General features: G+C 41.7%; 4 protein-coding genes across 8 annotated transcripts; all 4 read right to left on the bottom strand.

Moving 5' to 3' along the window:
• Positions 1–2,177: 2,177 nt before the first annotated feature.
• Positions 2,178–3,813, bottom strand: LOC104941618 (lipocalin). The gene is made up of 6 exons (XM_010766750.1): positions 3,655–3,813; positions 3,302–3,441; positions 2,963–3,042; positions 2,765–2,878; positions 2,582–2,683; positions 2,178–2,488 (listed from the first exon to the last, which is right to left on the bottom strand). Exons 1-6 carry the CDS (start codon positions 3,748–3,750, stop codon positions 2,469–2,471), a joined length of 552 nt encoding a protein of 183 aa, XP_010765052.1. The 5' UTR covers positions 3,751–3,813; the 3' UTR covers positions 2,178–2,468.
• A 1,062-nt stretch (positions 3,814–4,875) lies between these two features.
• Positions 4,876–8,772, bottom strand: c8g (complement component 8, gamma polypeptide). Its single transcript, XM_010766749.1, has 7 exons — positions 8,287–8,772; positions 7,350–7,495; positions 6,563–6,633; positions 6,379–6,486; positions 6,181–6,285; positions 5,971–6,006; positions 4,876–4,998 (listed from the first exon to the last, which is right to left on the bottom strand). Exons 1-7 carry the CDS (start codon positions 8,467–8,469, stop codon positions 4,979–4,981), a joined length of 669 nt encoding a protein of 222 aa, XP_010765051.1. The 5' UTR covers positions 8,470–8,772; the 3' UTR covers positions 4,876–4,978.
• A 46-nt stretch (positions 8,773–8,818) lies between these two features.
• On the bottom strand, positions 8,819–12,325 carry msrb2 (methionine sulfoxide reductase B2). Its single transcript, XM_010766748.1, has 5 exons — positions 11,918–12,325; positions 11,395–11,492; positions 9,865–9,941; positions 9,612–9,759; positions 8,819–9,432 (listed from the first exon to the last, which is right to left on the bottom strand). The coding sequence occupies exons 1-5, from the start codon at positions 12,030–12,032 to the stop codon at positions 9,298–9,300; spliced, it is 573 nt and encodes a 190-aa protein (XP_010765050.1). The 5' UTR covers positions 12,033–12,325; the 3' UTR covers positions 8,819–9,297.
• Positions 12,326–12,798: 473 nt separating this feature from the next.
• On the bottom strand, positions 12,799–21,914 carry armc3 (armadillo repeat containing 3). 5 transcript variants are annotated; one of them, XM_010766744.1, is made up of 19 exons: positions 20,848–21,914; positions 20,538–20,724; positions 19,639–19,694; positions 19,437–19,554; positions 18,946–19,071; positions 18,698–18,766; positions 18,060–18,235; positions 17,720–17,914; positions 17,351–17,534; positions 17,088–17,240; positions 16,890–16,998; positions 16,170–16,419; positions 15,747–15,883; positions 15,369–15,537; positions 14,962–15,056; positions 13,976–14,056; positions 13,598–13,753; positions 13,260–13,422; positions 12,799–13,059 (listed from the first exon to the last, which is right to left on the bottom strand). In XM_010766744.1, the coding sequence occupies exons 2-19, from the start codon at positions 20,554–20,556 to the stop codon at positions 12,865–12,867; spliced, it is 2,451 nt and encodes an 816-aa protein (XP_010765046.1). In that variant the 5' UTR covers positions 20,557–20,724; positions 20,848–21,914; the 3' UTR covers positions 12,799–12,864. The 5 variants fall into 5 exon arrangements, with proteins under 5 accessions (XP_010765046.1, XP_010765045.1, XP_010765048.1 ...); XM_010766743.1 differs by having other exon boundaries at positions 20,538–21,914; XM_010766746.1 differs by lacking the exon at positions 20,538–20,724.
• Positions 21,915–24,372: the final 2,458 nt, after the last annotated feature.

Here is a 24,372-nt window from a genome sequence, read left to right as displayed (position 1 = left end):
AATGACATTTCTGCTGCTATCTTTGCAAAACCAGGTAACAGTCACATGTTATCTGGATTAGTGCTGCACAATACCGTTTTTATAAAGGGATACATGTGTGGTTAGTCTTTCATATTAAACATGATCGCCGGTAGATAGTCACAGAAATCGTAACACAATTTAACCTGGGCGGGTCACAATTTAACGTGGGCGGGTCCCAGTTCCCTGGGAGGATCACAGTTTAACACAGATGAAGACTTCTCCACGCTGCTTTCAAACTGTGAGTAAACACCGTGTGCTTCACTTGGAGGCTGTCTGAAGGTATACACAGATGGACTTGGACATTAACAACGATATTCCGTAATAAGTCTGGCAACAATAGCCGGTTTAAATGATTTATTCGAGCAACTCGTTTGTCTTGTTGTAGTCCTCGCTGTTCGCGTCCGGATATCGCCATCGTAATCCCAACCTCACACATTGGTACTGGATGTGCATCAACGTGTTCCTAAAAAGCCAAATATACCAAAAGATATATATGTAAACGACAGAAGAAAGCGATCGAAATGTGTATTTCAGTCGAAAGCCATGCACCCCACTGAAACGAGTTGTCGGGAAACAAGTTGATCGGGAAACAAGTTAATCCGGAACACCGGTCCCTCCGCGGTATCCCCAGGGGGAAAAGACTCCTCAGCAAGCAGCACACGACACCGCAGCACACGACAGGCGGGAGCAGGCCTCCGCAACAGCAGAACCAGGACAGGTGGAAAGCAGGCCCTAGTCGCGTTAAATCCCCCTCCGCACAGCAGCACACGCCCGGTGGAAGCAGGCCAAGCCCGAAGCGTGGAGCCACTCCTTCTCTCCGCGACGACTCCGGGGTAAAAACCTCCTCAGTACAGCCGTACTCGACAGGTGGGAGTAGGCCTCCACAGACCGCAGATCGTAGGCCGCAACAGGTGGAGCCGCTCCGTCCCTCCGCGATGACTCCGGGGGAAAACCCCCTCGACACAGCCGTACTCGACGGGTGGGAGTAGGCCTCCACAGACCGCAGACAACTAAAAAGTACTAGTTGTTATACAAAATACTACTTGTATAAGCAGGGATGGCTAAAATGTTTGTGAGCTAGATGCTAACAGATGCCAGAAGCCAACAGGTAGTGGGAGCCTGTAAAAAAATTGCGACTTCAGAACGTTACTAAGGCCCCGTCCACACGGAGACGAAAACAAACATACCATTATTACTGATGTTTACAATTGAAGATTGCTCCTTCCTGGTTAGATTCATAAAGTATTGCTGATATCATGTATAGTATATACCATCATCTTAAAATACTCTGTCCAATAATATCAGTCTCAGGAAGAAAGTTTTTTTAACGCTTATTAAAAATAGCAGAAAAACATGCATTCTTGTACTCATGAGGGGACCTTGACAGAGGATTATTGGGAAAGTACACCGTAAGTACTTCATAGTACTTGTTGGGGTAGTTTCACTAGTACTGAGTCCAACAGGATCAATCTCACGAAGAACTAATGGCAACAAAAAAGAATTCCCTCATCAAACTTAGCAGAAGTGGCTTGATTTTGTTTTCAGCAGGGGACTTTGACACATTATTTCTCAATAAATACACAGTAAATGTACTTCAATGTATTGTTAGTAGTAGGCTAACTAATACAAACTCAACCAGTATCAATTTCATTAAGAACTAATGGTAAAATAGTATTTTTATCATTCATCAAAGATAGCAGGAAAACATGCATTATGTACTATGGAGGGGACTTTGACAGAGGATTACTCACAAAGTACAGAGTAAAAGTACTTCATTTTATTTCTGGAAGCAGTCAAACTAAAACGAGTCCAACAGTGTCAGTTTTATTACTGATGTTTACAATTGAAGATTGCTCCTTCCTGGTTAGATTCATAAAGTCCTATGCAGAGCTTTATTATGTGATTACTTGCAAAGAGGCCCACAATAGAACTTTGTTTGTGTATTTCTAGTAGCTAATCTAGTATTACATTAACCCTTTAATCTGTCTGTTGGCCTGTTTGAAAAAAAAACCTAGCCCCTGTGTAATTCCTGGAGATCTAATTGTATGCCTGTTAATCAAGTGTATAATGTAATTTGCAAAATTGATTTGACAGTCATGATTCTAAAGATTAAAAACGTTGCCGTTTCTAGGAAGAATCTTAACACTGAAACAATACATTTCTTTCTGGCTTTAAGTTTATTTCAGCAAACACTCCAGTTAAAAAAGACACACAGACAACAAACAGCATTCACAGTCTCTTGCAATCATTCCCTCTGTTCACTATCAGCTCTTCTGTTGTGTCGCTCTGATGCCACAGTTTAGGTGCAGAGTGGGGGGGAGGGAATGAGCCCTGAACGAGGGTCAGGATTGCTCTTTAGTATGCAGCAGCAGCAGGAAAGCAAACCGACTCAGGTAGCTGTGATGTTGCAGATCACAGTGAGGGGGGGGGGAGTCAGCAGGGGGTCCTCAGACTGCGGGACACTCAGCTGTAACAACACAGGAGGAGGACAATGAGTATAAGTGAGGAAACGTTAAATGAGTTTTTATGAAAGTGCTGTTTTTCTGCATTGCTGACTTACCGTTCTGTGGCAGGATGACGGCGTTATCGGGCAGGACTCCAGCTTCCAGAGCGAGCTGGGTGAACTTCTGCTGCACCACCTCACTGGACTCAGTAGTGCGGCCTGCAAACACACAGAGAGTTAATTTCACCTTCACCAAATCACACACCTATTCCATCACACAATGTGTCCCTCTTCACTCACTGTAGAGTGCGATGAAGGCCTCAGACACTTCCTCCTTCGTCTTGATGGTGTGCACCAGGGCGTAGTCGTCGTACACAACTTCAACAATGGTCATGACGTTGTCGTTGTTCCAAACTGATGAGAGCAGAAATAGTAAGGTCAGGCTGTTGAATCGCTACGTCAAATGTATGAGTGTGTGTGTGTGTGTGCTCTACTCACCCTGGCTGTGGAAGGTGAAGCGACCGGGAGTCTCTGTTTTCTGAGCGGTGTGAGTTGCTCTGTAGCAGGAACCGTCGTCTCTAAAAGATTGAAGAAGAGGTTTGTTTTAGAGTTGTTGGTTTGATGATCAATCATATTATATAATACGGACATTTCAGAGAATATTCCCCTGCTATATATACCTGATTTTCTGATTATACAGTATATTGGGGTTTTCGGACCAACAAAACAATACAACTTAATAATAATATGCAGTAAGTGTCAGCCCATGTCTTTTTATTTTTCCTTTTTCCCCAGGAGAATCCTTATATTGATTTAAAGTATGATTGCATCACTCACTTCAAGCTGGCATAAGTGAGGTCCATGTCCCCTCCTTCAGTCAGCACAATTACAGCTGTCCCAGTCTTCATTCCTGCCTTGTTGTTCACAAACCACGGAGCGTTGGTGGCTAAACCGACAGTGTACCACTTGCCTGGCATCTAAAAGAAAAACAGAAGGGGTCAATAAAGACTTATAAACTCAAATCTATCAATGCAAAGTAGGTGAGAGGTTATCTGAACAGTAGCACATTGACTCCTTTCATTTAAACTCATGAATATGTGCAATAAACATGTTACACAACCACAGTTACTGCAGGAATAACCAGCTATATTTCTTTGTGGGATATCAGCAGAATCTAATCCGTCTCTTACCTTCTGCAGGTCGAAGTCTGCGGCCGGTGTGATGTCAGCGCAGACGGTCAGCGCACTCATCAGGGCGACCAGCATCCTCAGCAGTGTGTTCCTCATGGCGGCTCCTTTGTGTTCTGGGCTTCAGCAGTAAGAAGAATTCAGGAATGTAAGGTAAAAGAGTAGGGGTGCAGGCTCCTTATATCCTGCAGAGTCCTGCTCCCTCCTCCTCCTGTCTCCTCCCCCTGCTAGCCTCTTACAAAAACGTTTTGGCATGCAAATCACTGCCGTTACACAACTGGTGGATGGAAGAGGGGGAGGTGAGGAGGGGAGAATGAGGGAGGTCAAGAAAGAAAAGGGAGAGTGGTTACATAATAGGGGCCTTAACACCCCTCCCTTTTCCCTCCTCCATCACAAACGCTCGTTCATGCATAGACTATCAACAGCTGTTTGGTGAGAGTGTGAATTTCTTCACCATATGGCGCATTCATCAAACACTTTAGCATAAACATGGAAGGAAAAGTCACATCAACTGTAAGAGCCTGTTAAGTCCACTTCAAGTAAACCTTCTGGGTATTATAACCCAACTTTAGAGGTTTCTCTTGCAGGAAATGGTATTGCCAGCTGCACCAAGGGAGTCATTTTTCTGCCAGAGGTTTTATTATTTCCCATAAAAACATCTGCCTGTGTTGCTGAAAATGATTTGATTGTTATTTTGCAGTTCAGCTTGAGAGTTTTATAAGTGTTGTAACCACATATTAATAAGAACAGTTTGATGATACTAAATGTTGCGTAAGTCTTTGATTTATGTGTAAAAGAACACCCTCTAAATCTCAACTGTTTAGTTAGAAATTGTGTAATCCAAATTGTGCAGCATGTAATGTGTTGATTGGCTTTGATTGATTTTTTTGCACAAAAGCATTGATGCACTCATCCGATCTCTATTTGCTAAGAGATAAAAGACACAGATTGTCATTCATTTGTTGTGTAACTCACAAGAAAGCACTTTCATAACCCAGTTATGTAACCGAACTCCCTTTGGGGTTCAACATCTGATCTATATCAACTCCCACCCCCGCCATTCACTGTTTGTGTTCTCGCATACACCCAAAGAGCATGCAAACAGACACACGCTGTGAAATTATAATCTCAGTATAAGGGGATGGGATGTAGTTAACATGATAATAACACCTTTGAGATGCAGAGTCAGTGGGTGGTAGACCCTAACAAAACATTTACCAACACCTTCATTGTGCTCTGTATGGTTTATTTATCTGACAATTGAGTGCTTTACAATTGATAGTCCTTGATGCTGAAGGCTGAATGTGTGCAGCTCAGTTCTGCCTCCTCAGCATTCGGGGTCACAGTCTGTAAAAGGAGGAGAGACAGGTTGGATTACAAAGAACAATCGCTGCTGTTATAGTCCCTGAGTGGACGTTTGATAACATGCTGTTGATAACGGTTGAATAAGTGAATATAATACATGCACAGCCTGCAGGAGCAGACATGGAGACTGTGGGAAGGACAAAGCAGCAGGTCATTAATCTGCCTCTGGTTTTCACATTGCATTTACGTAATCCTGAATTACACCATTACATTGCAAAAAAATCCAGCACATTATCCATGTTTGCTTTGCTTGTTGAAGGGATTTTCGCAAGTTATAAACTGGCAGTAAATACCCTGTTTATACATGTTAATGCTTAGTATTAACTACCCCCCAAAAGCTTATACAACATCAATAATAAAGCAATGAAATGGTTCGATCCTATTGATTAAACCACAGCAGCACACTATATCCTATCAATTCTATCACTAGTCATAATGAAATCACTCAACTCAGATACAACTGCTGTATAGAAATCTCCTATTGGCATCTCTGCATGTCTATATCTTAGATGCATATCATTACAATATAATAATTGACCTGGAGAATACATTGTTTGTCGTTCAGCAGCTTAAAGCTAACTGCAGCTGTGGAAATGAAGATCGACATGTAATGCTCTGAACCAGTGACCCGTAGCTTACACTGAGGAGGATGGAAGGCATGAAATAGGTCTGAGCACGGCTATCGTTGATGTACTGCAGCGTGCAATGACCTGTGAAAATACTCCATAACTTGACATTACGCCTGCAAGCTACTGGCAGCTGAAGGACTGTTAATCCTTTCTGACTCATCGATTTCCAAGAAACCCTCCTGGTTGGAAGACGGTATTTTACATGTGTCGGTATGTCTTTGGATTGAGAAGAAAGTGCTGTATTTACAAAATGTGTCAGCTGCTCCTTTTCCTTGTCTTGTTAATATTTCATATTAGGATAATAATTTAAACACATTTAACTTACTGATGACATGGTCCTGGTCCACATCTCCACAATGACCTGGAAATTAACGTAAGTATATAAAACCAGATGAGGTGGCAGTGTATTTCACAAACTACTTTCACAAATGTGCTGATTACTGGAGATGATGTGGCTCTTGTGCTTTTATTATAACACTTTACAATTAACATTGCATTTGCTAACATATGTTATATCATTTTTAAGTGGACTTACTGTAAGTGGGGAAGGGGAAGAGGTATGCCAGTCCAAATGTCTGTTTTTCTGCAAGCTGCTCAAACTTGCTCAAAAGGGGCTCGGACAGGTTGTCTACCGATCTGCCTGCAAGAACATCATAACAATGCATTTTTAGATATATAGTGCAATCTTAATTGTTACCAAAAAAGAAAATGAGAACATGTCTGAGGAACCCACTGTAGAGTTTAATGCTGATCTGGCCCCGTTTCTGGAAGTACATGATGGCGTAGGAGCTGTAGTCCGTCTCCCCGATCACTATCTCCGTGTCCAGCTCAGAACGAGGTCCTGGTGGAAACAACATGAGCATGAAGGGACGCTGCATTGCATTTTATTAAAAGGGCTTGATAATGTCAGCACTGACCTTTAAGTGTCAGCTTGCCTGGGGCTGCTGAAAGATGGTAGACCTGTTTTATCTCCCAGCACTGGTGATCACTGAGGAGTTTGTGAGATATATGATGTAACATTCAGTAAAAACATTTGGAAACCTCATAGACTGCTGTTTCTTCCTGTGAGACAACCTAGAGGGATGCATTACCCCCCCTTTAAAGTAGATTTCATATTAGACCTCTTTTTGTACGTTTTCTCTATACTATTCTAAATCAGGACAGCAGATAGCTTGCACATCTTCCGGCGCAGACTGAAAACTCATCTCTTTCGACTCCACTTCGAGCGATAGAATTACTAACAAAGAATTACTAACAAATAACTTATATACTAATAAAGGACTGGCTTATCTAAAACCAGTTGAGTAGCACTTGAAATGTTTTAGCTCTGAAACCTGATGTACTTATATGATTCTGTTTTCTTCAAGTTTGTATCTTGTTGGTCGAATGCACTTACTGTAAGTCGCTTTGGATAAACGCGTCAGCTAAATGCAATGTAATGTAACAAGCTGTGTCACAGTCTCAGCCTCAGATTTACCTACTTTTCTAATGTTGCATAAGGAAATGACAAGGAAATGTGTGCGGCCCCAAAAAGGATTATTAATCTGCCAGGCCATGATGACCCCAAAAAAATGCGTAATATAAACAGATTTAACTGTCCTCCCTCCTCCTTCCGGTTGAAGCATGAAGTCAGTAATAAAAACAAGAAAGGAGAGAGATCTGTGGCATTTGAACTCCCTCTGCAGATAAATCAAAGGTACTTACTGTCGGGTTTTAGTGCTAACAGACAGGGTTTGGTCAGAGTCGGGGGAGCGAGTGAGGGTCAGCACCGTTTGCTGCACCTTGGTCCCATGGTTTATCAGGTGAGAGCATTTAGAGGCCGTGATGAGCAGGTACCATGTTCCTGTCATCTGCAGCACAAACAAGCAGGCGACCGAGGAAACAAAGGCAAGACTTTATATTCTCTCCTAAAACTGAATTGCTTTTCTCTTTCAAAAAAGGTGTGCTTTTTAGCAATTTGTACCTAGGATTTGCCCTCCTTTATCAGGTCAAAATGAATATATCTGGGTAAATAGTTTTAACAAACCTTTCTATGTTGTGCTAATAACAACAATTGGCTCATATGTCCATGTTCAAATTCTATTCAGCTGAAAATCTCCCATATTGCCTAAGACACAATATTGACATATTACACAAGCATGTCCATGTTGACAACTCCCCCACTAATCCATAACAAATCACGTGAAACATTTGTCAAATCCTCTTTTTAGCATGGGTACTTGCATATAATGGTTACATTGTTCTACCTCCTTTAGTATTAGCTTTAAATGTTAAACAATATACAAATTGTTCAAAAACCTGCAATATATGGCAAGTGCGTCACAAAATTCCCTTTTTCTGATTCTTCTTGAAGCAAAATGTCAGTTTTTTGGGGCTATTCTCTCCAGGTCATTCACATTGTTTCCACTGATTCTTTTTGCAATGCTATTATTTAAAATTATTCGGACAGGTAAAAAGTGAGGACCAGAATCACTGTAAGTCTGCTCAAGTCGCCACAACTCTGCCTGGAAACTTAAATAAAATACCAACACAATGTAAAGATATTTATTATAACAAAAAGTCCTTCTATTAAATGCACACAGTGTCATAAGCAAAATGTACCTGATGTATCAAATGTAAAAGCACGTGTTCAGTGGTTCACCTGTTGTATGTCTACGTTCTGTGCAGCGGGGGCCAGGTCAATGGGATCGACCTTTGGCTTCTTACGACGTGGTCTTTGGGGTCGTGGACGACTTGCAGCCCCCCCTACAGCCTCAGTGGAATCCCATAAACACACACACATCAACACAGCCGCTGCCAGCATGCAGTGCCATACTCCAGCCATCACTCAGGAATAAACACAGAATCCTCTCCTGGGTTCCTGGATTCTGACTTCTCGTTTCCTTTTGTCTTCTTGTGTTGTATTTTCTGTCCCCTCTGTCTCTGTGTGCTGAAATCCCAATCTGATTTACCCAACCTCAAGTACACAGACACGTGAAATGTGTAAACAGACAGAGAGCAGGGGACAAACAATGTGCAATGCAGGATGGTCTGTTAAATATTAGCTTGGTTTACTGGCAGATATGAGGCCACGCTGCGGTGCTGCACTGTGAGCATCAGAAGGGGGCAGCAAGTCATTCTTATTCAACTTGAAGTCTTAAGAAACTCAGACAGAGCATCACCATACATTCAGAGAACTTACAAAAGGTGCATTTATTGACAAGTTATTTAGATTTTGATTCCTAAAAGATGAAACAATTTGATGTCTGAAAACACAGAATCAATAATGTCATAACTCCTGTGTTTTGCAATCTCTACATAAAAGAGGTTGTCTTAATTCAGGCAGATTGTATTTTGACCTTTTTCCAACATTCATACATCCAGTTTTTACATTCAGGGTGACCAACTCAACAAAGAATTAGTGAATAATACAACAGTTACTACAATTACTTTTTAGGAAACGTGTTTTTAAAGGAGCTGTATGTAGATTTCTGCCCAGTTTATATCCATAAACACCAGGTCCTCTTCATTCAAAATTCAATTACCAAGACATTTTGTGACACACAAAGCTTGCAAACATGTTTAGGTCAAACACTTTTGAATGACTATTGACATTTGGGCGGTCCTTCGATGTGTAAAATGAAACACAGATGTGTCTATAAGTCCAGTGGGTTTAGTTCTGCCCCTCCTTGTTTTCAGGCTTGTTGGTTTCTCTGGGTTTAAAGGTGAGTGCCAGGCTGTTGATGCAGAACCGCTGACCTGTGGGGTCCGGGCCGTCATCGAACACATGACCCAGGTGGGAATCACACTGCAGCAAACACACACCCAAATATCAATAAAAAAATACTAAATGAGTCCATGAAATTCTGAATGCAAAGATATAATTCAATGGATCGAAGAATCTAACTTTACTGCTTTATAAAAACTGCACCCAGAGATATATTGAGCAAACTGAACCTTGGCTCCAGTGCTCAGGAAACCACTCACGTTTTTACAAAGGACCTCAGTCCCAGCATTACCCAGGCTGTTGTCAGGGCGACGAATGATGGAGACGTGGCTTTCGTCCCGCTCCCATGTCCCATGAGCCTCTTTGAATGCCGGCCAGCCCGTCCCAGAGTCATACTTAGCCTCTGAGCTATCAAGAGAGGAAGGAGCATTTCCTAAATCAGAATCTGCTAATGCATTTCTATTCAAATATCTCATTTATGTTGGGAAGTATTCACTCATTAAACTTACTTACTTAAAAAGCGGAGTATCACAGCAGACACAGTGGTACATCCCCACTTCAGTATGGTTAAGGTAGATCCCACTAAAGGGCTGAGAACACACACAAATACACACACACTTCGTATTAGAAGCAGAAACACACAACTAACAGCTGAGGATATTTTCACTAGTTTTGTGCCCTAATGCTCTTTTTTTTTTTAACTCCTGTACAGTCCTTTTCCCTTATTATTTTTATATATAGTATTTAGTTACAGTTTGAGGTACTTGTACTTTCCTTGAGTATTTTCATTTCCTGCTACTTTATACTTTTACTCCATATCTGTGATGGCAATATAGTACTTTTTACGATTCTACATTTTTTCAACTCATGCAAGAAGATGTTTTATTATAGATAAAACTACCAAGTAAAGTAATAAAACTGTGGATGCATGACTTCACTTGTTGCAAGGCATTTTTACTTTTTGTACCTAATTAAAAAAAGTGTTTCTGAAATAAATTACATACACCTTTAAAGGTGAGGTATAGGTAAGTTTGAGAAACCCGCTCGAGATACACTTTTTGTTATATTCCATGGAATGCTCTTAACATCCCGATAGCAATGAATATCTGAAGTGCTTTGACAAAAAATACATTAAAAAATATCATCTGTGGAAGCCGTGGTACTGCAAAAAGCACGACCAATCATCTGAGCCGGCCCGGCTAAAGTAACTGGATGGCCTACCTGCCTGTCAGCCTTCCATCTGTGCACAAACTTATCTCGTGCCCTCATTGGTCATGTGCGCGTTCGTGTGTGTTGGAGGAGGGGCTCTGTAAGGAAGTGGCAGATTATTTCCGGTTGTGTATTTTCTAATTCTAGCGCACTCGAGCTGGTTTCTCCAAAATTACCTACCCCACCTTTAAAGGTGACCTATCATGCTAAATGAACTCTTGTACGTCTTTTATACATGAATATGTGTCTCCGGTGTTCGAGGGAACTCACCAAGTGTCAGAAAACACAACCCTCTCTATTTTCCTCCATACCCAAATCTCTTAAAAAGGGGCTGCAACGGATCTGATACAGACTGATCCAGATTTGAAAACTTCTATAACGTCACAGAAGTGGCGCTACGGCTATTGGGCCAACTCCACCAATCAGGAGGAGACAGCCACGGACATTGCCGTTCGAAAGCGCTGGAGACGCTGTAGTACATATGCCAGGCCTGTAGATGGTGCTGTTCTCACAAAATCAGCCCATGGAAAGACAGTGTTAAATTGAGCGAAATGAGGAATGGCTAAAATGCATGATCTGTTTGGTATTTTGAAAAATAAAAAGTATAAATATGCCTTATATAGGTATGGTCCTACACTATATTATTCAAATATAGCATGATAGGTCCACTTTAAGTAAAAGATCTTTGTACTTTTAACATTATTTATAATCTGAGAGCTTCTCTCTCATAAAGCAGGTTTGTAGCTGGTTGAACCTGAAACAGAAAACATACAGAAGTGAGCAAAGTCCACCTGTATGTTTTTCTGGTAGATAATGTATGTATGCAGTACTCACCACCTCAGTCCCTTTCTCTCTGGTGACTACAAACTCCTCTGGGGTCAGTTTCTTTTGCCAGTCTGTGGTCTCATTGTAACGGGTGAGAGACTGCAGGCCTGCAGAGAGACAGAAGGACATTAAATCCACTGTCTTTGTCTGCAATCAACCGAAAAACAATTAAATGCATTGAATTTTTTTATTTTCTTAACCTTTCTAAAATATATAACCCTCAATAAAAGACCACAAATCCTGGGCACATGGACAATTGAGAAAATGGTTATCACATGACTTGGAACATAATACACCAGACCTCACTCCTCAAGGCTGAACAAAACAATCATAAAATGTAACTGCAAATTCATAAAGTAAAATGCAGCTCATCTGAATCCTACAATCCCACTTTAATTGTAGTCCCTTTTTGCACCAGCAGCAGGTTTGTTATTCCATGCTTTGTGAGAAAAGTGCAGCATCGTGCACCTGCAGGAGTGTGCAACCTGAGATAACTGTCTGTTGGTGAAGAAATCAAACTTTATCCCAGTACCTTGCGATGTGGACACGGGACGAATGAACACCGGGATCCTCCTCGGTAACACCGCGGATCTGACCGTCGCCTGCTGGGAAAATACTACGGAGAGACGGGCGACGAAACGCGACATGTTTGCTTCTGCTGCTGAAGTGTGTCTAAAGTCAAGTCCTGATATCAGTGTGTGTGCAGTGTGTGTGTGTGCAGTGTGTCCGGACTGATCCGCAGAGGCGAGTTCCCGCTGGTCCTCCCCGGCTCCTCCGCGCTGTGTGACCGGGTCAACGATCACATCTCCGGCTACAGGGTGCAGTCCAAAGGGTTCACTGGAGGTTTATTGCTAGAAATGGTGCTTAAAGCTCTTTATGGCTTAAAAGCAGCTCCATTGTAAGTGTTATTGCTAGTGTATTTTAGCGTTATATTGATATTGCAGACCTACTGGTTTTTTTCCTAGAATCATTTCCTTTTTTATAGATTTTTTTTTTACCGTTGCAGCAGGCTACTTTGTGTTTTTATCCCATCTACATATTTTTTTTATATGATGATATACTGTATATAGTTGGTGTTTTACACATTTTCCAATAAAACAACATTGAGGTATAGTAATGCACAGTATGCAATAACACCTTCATATTATAGGAACTTATTATGCACTGGGCAATCCTACGGTACATTATGCTCTGACTCCTGACAAAAATATGTTTTCCTTTCCTTTTCAATGATCTGACCTCATTCAAGGCACAAACACCAGATAAAGACCACCTGATAACAACCTGTCTCTCCTCTGCAGTTACACTGTAAATCCTCTGTTGGGAAGAACCAGGTTAAACCAGTGTGTTTATCAGAAAAGAGCACAGGCAGCGTGTTTCCTTTAGGCTGGGGCATGCAACACAATAATCAACTGAACATTTGATACTTTATTGTCAGATTTAACTACAAATACACACACAATACAAATCAATATATTGCTATATAGTCTGGTATTGCACAGCTGCAAGTGTATTTGGTGCCAGCAGGCTTCCAGGCTGGTGCATGAGGTCTACTGTGTAGCGGCAGGGCTGTGCAGGGCGCTCCTTCCTGTTGAAGAGCAGCACCTCGTTCCATGCCCGGTTATACTCCCCTCTGACCAGTGTGCAGCTCAGTCCAATGCAATCAGCCAGACACTGAACAGGGAAAGCAAAAGAAAGGTTGGAGAATAATTCTATAGAAACCAAATCACCTATTTTTAATATGTTATTGTGCACATCATGCTAATCCAAAGGGGCTTGAAATAAGATGCTTTGGGATTACTTTGAGCAATGAAAGGTGCTTTACAAATAAAATGTATTATTATTATTGATGATGCTGTGTGGTATCTAGGTACCTTGAAGAGAAGAGCCCTATGGCCGTAGATACCCTTACTGATCAAGCCGATGGGAACGACGTTCGCCTGAAGCTGAAACTTGAGCTCGCTGAGGTGCAGCAACCACGGATATTCATGCAACCTTTCCATCTCCACTGCTCCTCCCATGGCTTCACTCACCAGCCTGACATCCAAATCCATGCACAGAAAACACATTAGAGTGCAGGAACCTTCAACATTTCACAGGTAGGTTATATTATCAAAGAACAATGGCTGCCAATCATATCATACTCAGTGATTTTCTTTTATTTACAGTGACAGTGCGTGTTGGTTATGTGCGGACTGCATTAATCCGTCACCTTGCCAAGGCAGCACACTGCTCCCGTTCATCAGTCAGAGGGATGATGGATTCTTTGGCCTCTTTAATGAGAAGCTGCAACGAGACGTCGTCCATCATCTTCCACGGTTTCTCGGATAGGGGCTCATCTTTCTGTTTGTCCTCCTCTTTCTTCTTCCTATGCACAAGGACAGTAAATGTAAGAGGAACTCAGTCAGTGTCTTTAAAATAAGGGAGAATATCACCTGTGATTTGACAGTGGCCTACATTCTTTGTTTACGTTTGTTCATTAATCACACAGCATATAACAAATACCCTAAATCCTCATCTAGAAATACTACTAAATGTTCTAGGATATATATTATTGGCAGTGTTAATATGATACTATTCTGAGACTCACCTCGGGGTCCTGCGCTCTGCCTTGCTGCTGGTGTCTGTTTCTGATGCATTGCTCTGCCTCTCTTCTGTCTCCACTGTCTCTCTGCAGCAGAAAGGATTGAAGGGTTTAAATAACTGAACACAGATCTATTATTCTATTTTTCACTGTTCTTCTTGTACAGTATGTCCTCAGTTGTTGTTGTTGTTGTTGTTGTTGTGTGTTTATGTGGCTGTCTGTATGCATGCGACACACATGAGCACCCATTTGCTCTCAAAGGTTAAAAAGGCAAACTTACGTCATTCTAACTCATGAACAGATTACATAACAAACTGCTTAAGAATGCCTCAGATGCTGTGTGTGTGTGTGTGTGTGTGTGTGTGTGTGCGCGTGTGCGTGTGCGTGTGTGTGTGCTTAAGGGGGGACATGGTTGACCATGAGGGGGTTCTTCTCACTATGGCCATGTTAATTCATCAAAATGCTGGAAGCTTGTTTAAATGTGTGTATACTATGCACGTTTAGACTTTGATACACATTCATGTATTTTTATTGTCAGTGTGTGTGTGCTGTGCAGGCATCATCATAGTTGTTCTCGTAGGTCCATTAGTCTAAACACAAAGGCTCTTTAGCTGTGTGTGTGTTGCCATTGTTTATAAAAAAGGGACCGTTTACCCTCAAGAGGCCACACGAACAGAAGGCAATGAGGAGAGGGGAGAAAAAGAAGCTAAAGGGGGGAAATGGGATCACTGGATTGGAGAAAACAGGGGGAGGGTGTTGGTAATCTAACAGCCACAATAAATTGTACTGGCAAACTTCATGGTGTGGCTGGAAGTGTAAAACACTCAGTTATGTCTCTACCACCATCTGTGTGGGTGTTCTTGTTAGTTTCCCACTCTGCTTGTAGTGTAAGATTGATTTGCAGTGTGGGGAGCGGCTGGATATATTCTCAAAGTTTAGTTCTAGTTTTTTAATACTTAATGAATTGTTTTAAGACATTCAAGAACACATACTCTGCTGCTGTGTTGACTACAATGATGGGCCGGTGCTCGTTGACCGGCTGCTTTGACATTTCCTCTAAAGTCAGAATCCTTTGTCCTGCACGAGCCTGAGAAAAAGAGAGACAGAAAAGGAGTTGATGCAAAAGTGTTAAACACCCTTTGTTACAGTATGGTTTCAGACGGATATTGGTTAAAACAGATCAATTAAAAAATCTCAAGTTGTGGAATATAGTAAGATTATGAGCATGTCTGGAGATGGGACAACATATATTTGTTGACCTCAGTTTAGTAAAGTACACACACACACACACACACACACACACACACACACACACACACACACACACACACACACACACACACACACACACACACACACACACACACACACACACACACACACACACACACACACACACCTTCCCAGCGTCATAGAAGCCGTCACATATAAGGTCAGTGGAGGCTAAGTGACTGGTCAGGCTGTATTTGGCGGACAGGTTGGAGTTAAGCAGGCTGATCATAGCCAGCTCGCTGAAACGGGTCCTTCGATTCACTGATTGGTTGATTTCCTGTAGCATTTCCAGGGCTCTGAGACACATACACAGAACAGAAATGCAATCATATAGGGATATATTCAGACTACTGATAAATATAAAAATACATGAACAAAATGCTCCATACTTTAGTGAGGAGCATCATGTAATACTGTCCTATACTGCCATCTAGTGGTTATTCAAGATATTACTATGAGCTGGTCTCCAAACTTTTAATTACATTTCCTTAAGTCAGTTTCTTACCCAAATTTGCACATCTCCACAGCGGCAGGCCCATCACTGGCACAGACGCTGATAGCCCAGCATGCATTGTGCAACACTTCTTTGTGATAGGAACGCAGAAGATTGACCAGTGGGTGAAGGCCTCCAGCACTTTGCAGCTATGTAGGACATGGAGTTTTAGTTCCGTTAGTTTCAGTTTTATAGAGATGAAGATAAAAATAAAAACAGGAACAGTAAAATCAATATCAGCAAACTGAACTGATATTTCCTTTATGCAAAACTAGGGCTTCCCCTTTATATGGATGGTTGTTTTGGTCTTTGTTGACTAAGCTTTCTTCGGGTGATTCGTCATTTTTTGTAAGCTAAATTCCTTTTTACGGATCTATTGATAAATCAAAGAATCTATTAGTTGATCAAATCATATGAGTGTTAAATGACACCCACCTCTGCCCTGGCTTCTGTATCACAGGTCAGCACTGCGAGGCACCGCGTGGTGTTGACCAGCAGTTGTGTATCTGTGGAGTTCAGGGGCTCCACCAGAGCTTTAACGGCTCCTAGGGACAGAATACTGCAGCGGATGACCTCCTGCGCTGCCATGTTGCCAAGTGTGGCAGCAGAATTAGCCAACGTCCTGAGACAGCTTCCATTTAGCTGCTGGACAAGGACTTCATGGCCTCCTGCCTCATACACTGCACTGCAGATAGAACAGAAATGGTTGAGTGATTTAATGCAAGGAGCTGACTATAAATGCAGTATCATAACAAAGCATGCAGCATGGAATGTATGTATGTTGGATTTGTACAAATAGGTAGAGTATAAGAAACATTTTGGCTAAGGAAAGTGAGGCGGTGATGCATGGGAGGTGGAGGTAAATGTCCCGAGAACGGAAGGAGACAGTAATACTGAAATATGAAGTCAAACCGAGAGACGATGGGTATGGGGAAGATTTGTCAGGGGAATAAAAAAGGTGGAAGGTTATAATGGAGAAAGGTAGAGAAGAGAGGTAAATGGATATTCAGTCAGGGAGAACCGTGCAAAGACGGATGAAGCATTAAATCATTTGTGAAATAGTGGAGAGGAAGGAACACTGCACAACCTTAAAACACATACAAAACGTTTAAAGACTGCAAACTACAGTTTTTTGTACAGTTGTGTGTCACTCACAACATGTTGAGCTGGTTGCTATGTGTGAGGTAAGAGAGGGCCTCTGCTGCTGCCTCTTTCAGCACCAAACTCTCATTGCTCAACAGCTGTACAACTGCAGGGATTCCACCTGAAACACACACAGATGCAACTCATTCACACTTCCTTCTGGTGAATGTGTGTGTTAATGTTAGTGTTGTTGTGTGAATGTGTGTGTACCCAGGTCTCTGAAGCAGTCTTTGCTGGCGAGGTGGAAGCTCATGACGCTCACCGCCTGGCAGGTTGCTGTTTGCACGCTGATGTCCGCGACAGACAGAAGCTCTACCAGAACCTTCTCCACATTCTGTTCATGGAGCAGTTTGCGATTCTCAGCTTCACACCATGAATCAAACAGAGAGAAAGTAAGTGTTGAATATTTCCCTTATGAATTCTAAACCCGTAGCTTTAAAGTACAAAAACCTCTTGTTTCCTTCTGTGCTTACAGCTATGAGCAACCCTGGTGATGCATTTCACAGCATTGGACTGGATGTCAGGCGTGTGGGGGGTGAGAACGAACTCCATCAGCCTCTTCAGTCCTCCATCCTTGTGGATCAGCTGTAAACTCTCACTGTCACTCAAGCAGTTAGCAACTACCTGTAGGGTCCCAGCATGAAGGTCACTGAAGTCCTGTTGGAAATAAAAAAGATTTATAGGATTTAAAGGGCATCCGGTTTTTAGAAAAAGTGATATTTCAAAGGGGACCATTTCTAGCTAATAGTGCAAACAAAACCTGGGTATTTTTAACTCTCTCGATGTTATTTTCTAAAACTAAAGGGTGAGATATAGATACACATGTTGTCTCTCTCATATACCGTGTTACTGAGGATTTCCATGAGTTTCTCAAACCCTTGCTCTTCCCTGAATGTTTTGCATGTGTCTGCATCAGTGGTGACATTCTGCAGCGTCTTTAAAGCCAAATGCTGAATGGCAGGGAAGTCGGACTTTAACAGTTCCAGAAGTGGAGGGATCCCGCCCGACTCGTGGACTGCCAGTCGACTTTTGTGATCCTACAGACATACAGTTCAACACAGGAAACGAAAGGAAAATGACAATTGTAAAACCTTTTGAATTTTAATAATCCCAAACGTCTACAGTATGTGTCCAACATGAAAAAGCTTTTGACCATGTAGCCTTGAAATCTCCACTAGTCACCTGAACTAAGTTAAAAATGATTTCAAGCGAGTTGTTCTTCACATCCGGGTCTGGGCTGGAGAGGAGCTGGATCAGAGGTGGCAGGCCCTTGTTGTCAAAGATCTGGACCTTACAGACGAAATCCACCGACAGAGAGGCCAGGCACAGTGTCGCAAACTCATGGACCACTGTATCTTCTTGAATGGGAAAGAAAACAGTGTTAACATTTGTTATTGTGCAACTAAACAGTGGTGTGAAGTACCTCAGTACATTAACTCAAGTACTATACTTCCATTTCTGAGGAACTTTTTTACTCTACTATATTATTATATTATCTGAAAGCTAAAATGTGACCCCGTACTCAAACCAGATTAGACCTTGAAATATATTTATTGATCCTAAAATTACAAAAATAGGCCACCTGATGTATGAAATGAGTAAAATGAGTGACATGTCAGTGGTGTTACAATATTGAAATGATGTTTACATAAATGAATAGGCTATCAATCCAAAAGTGCATCACATAAATAGATGTTTTCTTTTTGTTACTGCTATTGTTACTTAAGTAAAATATCTGAGTACTTCTTTCACCCCTGCTATAAGTACACATGTGCTTCTGCGTCTATTCATCTTGACATCAACTGACTCACTTCACTCACCTTCAAGTGACAGTTTGTCAATGATTGATGGAATGACATCTTTTTTCTTCAGAACACTCTTTACCTCACCTTTCAATTGAAACATGAGACAAGATTAATAACTGAGGAACAGTTATTCAGCGAGCAAACCCATCAGTCACTCAGTGTGTAAGTCAACAAAACAGTGAATTGTGCTGCCAGTCAACACGTGTGAAACAGTCATCAAACATCTTAGTCACATTTTAGATTTTGTATGTTGTCTGACAAACCGTTGGTGGCCATGATGCCTAAGGCCATGAAAGCGTTGCGTCTGACCAGCCTGTTGTTGTTGCTGATGAGCTTACAGAGAGGCTCTAATGCCCCGAGTCCCAGCAGAGAGACTTTGTTATCATCTCCTAACAACAGGGGGAGACAGTCAACAGGGAAATTAAGCACGATGGTGCCAAACAGACTAACAGTGCCTGTGGGCATTTATTATGTATTAGTAAAGATAAACCCTGTAATGTAATCAAAGACAATGGCAGATAACAACATACAATTGGGATGGTGTTAAACATAGTAATACACAGGTAATATAATAGCATGTCACCTCTAAATGTTTGAGCTTAGAAGGGAAACAAATTAGATGATAATGTAGATTTTATAACAAAACTGAAGATATTAGATGAGCAGTGGTCATCCACAAGTACATGTTGTGCTTTCAAGCTGCAGGGATGCACACAAAAAAACAATTAGGGGTTAGCAGTATAGCTTACTGTACCTTTCTCTGCAAATGTGTGTATTGCTTCACAGGCTTTGACTAGGATATCCTCCTCCTGGGAGCTCAGCAGCAACACCACTGTTTCTGGAGTTTTTCCTTCAACAGGTAGTGGCTCAAACTGTGGAGAGAGGGAAATGGGCATCAGGCTACAATGGAAACAAAGTAGGCTATAGAAACCTTTTTAGAAACATTTATCTCTCACCGGTTCCTTGCATGGAGTTTCAGCTTCCTTTTTTGCTTTCTTCCCCATGTTGTGACCTAGAGAGAAAGAATATTTGTCTTAACAGCGTTTATTGATCACAGCCGTTTGAGAGGAATACAACCTATGCTATACCACATTAGCATTCATAGCTACAAAGCTAACCCGACAGCCACATTAGCAGGTTCATAAATAACGCTTTAGAAACAAGTGCAGACCCACCTCTTCAAATTTCACTATGATTTACCAATTTCTCCACCAAACTAAAGGACAAATTCTGTATTTATAATTAGCATGGCAACCGGTAAGAAGGCTGTGTGTTTAGTGTTGTGGAAAAGGAGGTTGACACTGAGTTGCTAGGCAACGCTTGCCTAGTTAGGCAATGAGGGTAATTTTCCTATAAAACATCAAGTTATTGTTAAAATATATTAGGCTTTAATTATTGACTTTAAATGTGTGTTACTGACGCAATTTCATCATGTATATTGTGTAAAAATGGACGTGGGTCAGCATTTTGAAGTGTATTCAATGTTTTGTAGGCTATTCCTGTTTGCATACCACAGAGATGTTGAATTACAAGATATTAAATGATGCAAAGGACAAAATCAAAATATGTTTCCTAAATCTGTCATTCTGAGTTAATCCTCCATAAAAAGGAATGGGGGGAAGCAATGGAAAATCAAACGCGTAAGTACATTTGTTGATGGGGAATTGCGGTGTGTCCTGTACAGGTCATTGGAGAATATTGAGGTAAATGTAGCTACTGCTGTGAAGAGTGAGTCATAAAACAAATTACCTCTCCAGCGCACTGAGGCCTCCTGCTCTCAGAGAGGCTCTGACACCGCAATGTGCCAGTGGAAACAGCATGCACCAGAAAACCAAATGACCTCTAAAGACATTACCTCTGGTGGTGTGGGACATGACCACCCTTCTGCCTGAAATGTGCCTCAGATTTAATATAAACGAAAGCAAGCCAAGGATGGGGGATGGTCGGGATGATGTACAGGTTTCCCCGCTAATGCATTATCATTATTACAAGAGCTGCAGACACGTGCATCCCTGCACGCACTCTCAAATCCATATGGCCACCTGAAAATGAAAAGTCGTCACAAAAATGCTCAATTTTCACATCGAAACGGGGTTTTCTGATTAATGCACGTTGCGATTTTTATTTGAAATGTACATGCATATTTAGGTATTAAAAACACTTACAGGTTTGATTAAACACCACAACAAAAGTAGCATAGGTCCGGTGGAGGAGGGTTGCAGCGAATCAGCGCCGCAGCCACTGCAGATCTCAGCAGGCTGTCACCTCCCTCCTCGAGCTGTCAGTGACAGCAGCTCACAAGAAGCTGCAGACCCACACTCGACCACCCGGTGATTTTTACCTCGAAATAACAGCTCCTCTGCGTTTTAATTCAAACGGAGAAAAGGCATGACAGGATAAACCCCTTTCATCTCCACGGACTGACACGGGCAGGTAGCAGGAGGGCTAGTTGGCTGCTGGTTAGCTTGTAGGCTAATGCTAGTAGACTAGTGTACGGTGTTTGGTTGTGTTTTTTGCCGTCAGTTCGCTACTTGCTAGCGAAGGTCGGAGGAGCTAACGTTAGCGGATAGTCAAGAGCGTTTAGTTAGTCATTCAGCGTCATTAAGGTGTCATTGTAATACTCTACTCTAAAGCTAAATAATTATTTGTGTGTATTTGTCACGGGGCTGTAAAGTGTTCCTGTTTAATTCGTTTGTTAATATTGCTGAATCTATCGTTGCTAGCTTCTTGGCTATGCTAACGCCAGCTCACATCACAGGGGACTAGCTTGTGAAGGAAGGAAGAGAGGTGACTTATGATGTGTGCTGAGGGAAGCAGCATACTGTTGGGCGAAGGAGAGCAGCAGTATTAGCCTAAACACATCCTAGTTTCTCCTACTGTTTCTTTCGTATAGGGCCGTAGCGTGTGTTAAGCTGTTAGGCACGTTTGATGTAGAAAATAATTCGTTGACTTTGATTTGCGAGAAATGAAAAGTGTTTGTATTTCTGAGTCGTGAGCTAGTGGCCACTTGTGCCAGCTTCAAGGGGAGAGACACACTCTGTCAGGATAATCGCACAGATCTGCAAAAACCAACTCAGATTGCTAAAAGATGGCTTCGGCGAGCAGCATTGCCGCAGCTATTGCGAGCAAAACGAAGACGAAGAAAAAGCACTTCGTCGCCCAGAAAGTGAAGCTCTTCCGTGCCAGCGACCCGCTGCTCAGCGTGCTCATGTGGGGAGTCAACCATTCGGTGAGTCAGACCATCTCATGTCCAGTTGACGATGTTTCTATGACCTCTCCTGTGCCACATTAAGCCTCACTTGCTGTCAACTATGATCCTTTGTGTTATTGTAGTTGATTGACACACATAGGAGATGACAGCTGTCCAGCGGTTTGCTATTGCTGTCTACGTAAATGTGTGTCTTGTTTCGGGTATTCTGGCTCGTACAGCATCATTAGGCATGATCAGATCTTGTACTTAGGTAATAGTAGAAATACCAAAGTGTAGGATTACCCTGTTACAAGTAAAAGTCATGTGTTCAAAACGTTAGACAAGTATTGTCATCTAAAAATACTCAAGTACTCGTTGTGCATATTTCACAATCATATATATAATATGTTTTGATTTAAATTATTGATGTGTTCATCAAGCTGGTCACGGTGGAGCTATTTTAATTACTTAATTTACTGCTTGGTAGCATGTGAATGTAATCCAGGTGTAACGAAGTGTTTATATTGTTTATCATTAATCTATATCTGCAAAGTAACTAAAGGTACTACACAAATGTGATGGAGTAAAAGTACAATATTTACATCTGAATTGTAGAGTAAATAGAAGTATAGAGAAGCATACAATGGAAATACTTGAGTAAAGTACCTCAAACATGTACTTAAGTACATTACCTGGGTAAATGTATTGCTCAACACCACTGGGCATTATTAAGCTTTATGCAGTGCTTAGGTTATTAGGTGTGTGTGTGTGTGTGTGTGTGTGTGTGTGTGTGTGTGTGTGTGTGTGTGTGTGTGTGTGTGTGTGTGTGTGTGTGTGTGTGTGTGTGTGTGTGTGTGTGTAGTGTGTGAACTCTTCTTTGGCTTCCTGTTGTGCACATGTAGGATAAGCGGCTAGGGGTCTGTGTCATGAGAGAGCAGATCTTCCCATGCAAGACAGCTTATCTCTGCTCTCTGCTCTCATTCTCTTCCTTTGCTGAATATTTGCACTGGGGCCAATACTTACATGTTGGACAGAGAGTCAACTTGGCGAGAGGAGGACACACAGATATTCTTGGCACCAATTTCCAAATGTTAAGCCTTTTTTCCAATGTTTAACACACATTATTGTAACAAACAAGGCTACCGTGTGGTGCTTGGAATGATATATATCGAACAAATACTAAAATTAAATATTACTACATATAATATACAGTTCTATCAGAGCTTTCCCTCTTGCAATCTTGTTATTAATACGTATACTCGCCTTCATCCTTTACTCATCTTGTTTCTAAAGATAGCATCATGTTTATTATGGTAAAGCCAGGCTGTTTACTGAATATCTGATCTGATGTTTAAGGTTTAAGAGATTGGCTTTCCCAGCTGTAAACAAAAGGGCTCTGCCGTAATTGAGCAGCATTACTCATTTATGTATTCAGTATAGAGATGTCTGTGAAAAAGTGTTCCCATGGGGTAAATAATCGTGTAAAAGATGACATACCGGTAGTTTATATAGAAAAGAAAAGAATGTAGGCCCATTGCTGCAGAGTGCTGCTCTGCTTTTTGCTCTTTGTCCACATCCGGCCTTAGGGTTGCCCGGCTTGGTTTTGTTATGCGTGGCAGTGGTTAACAGACAGTATGAAGCAGAGTGTGGCTTTAGCAAATTAATGGAGAATACCTACCTCATTTCAGTAGGAATATAATATCTGTTTTTACAAGTTCCATCATGTATTTTACATTATTATTCATTTTGCATTAAGGTAATGGGGAATACTTTTTAAAAAGATGTCATCCAGCGCCTTATTATAAGTTAATACAGGGGATTATAAAACGGACAAGTCAAATCAAGCAATCTGATTGGTTCTTAGCCGTGATATACTGAGCGTATACCATGGGTAGAATTGTAAGTTACTTTTCACAACAAGTCAGTATCCCTCCGCGTCTACGAAAAACAGTATACCGATGGGCTGAAAAAGATACTGGAACAAGAAAGCAGCGGAGAAGTAACGGGGGCAGAAACCCTCCTTTTTACGCAGCGGTCCAGACATAGACATCAAACGGCAAAACATATTCAGTGTGCAGTTCCTTAGGCATTAGGGCAGGGATATCTAGACACTTTCCAAGGTTTGACATAATGAATTGTGCTACTTTTAAAGCAAGCAACGATGTTTTCAAATCTGTAATCAAAGAGGTCCACAAAAACACTATCGACCAATCAGATTGCTTGATTTGACTTGTCAGTTTTATAAATATATTTGCATTTCTTCAGTTACGAAACAAACTTACAAGCCTAAGATGGAAACATTTAGATTAACTTCGACCTCCGGGGGGGCGTACTATGGAGGAGTGGATGAGCAGTGCCTATCTCAAGAAAGCACCTAAACGACGCATGCAGAGCTACGTGAAGAGCAGGTAGACCAACTGGAAAAGTAGCACCATTCAAAAGCTTTCTGATGCGGGTCTTGAAACAAAGCAGAGAAATTATGACCGTTAGTGGCCACAGG

This window comes from Notothenia coriiceps, unplaced genomic scaffold (assembly GCF_000735185.1).
Source record: "Notothenia coriiceps isolate Sejong01 unplaced genomic scaffold, NC01 NC01_scaffold00003528, whole genome shotgun sequence".
In the NCBI taxonomy this organism is placed as follows: domain Eukaryota; kingdom Metazoa; phylum Chordata; class Actinopteri; order Perciformes; family Nototheniidae; genus Notothenia; species Notothenia coriiceps.
The sequence above is the reverse complement of the archived record's forward strand: the minus strand, read 5'-3'. Positions and strand labels throughout refer to the sequence as shown.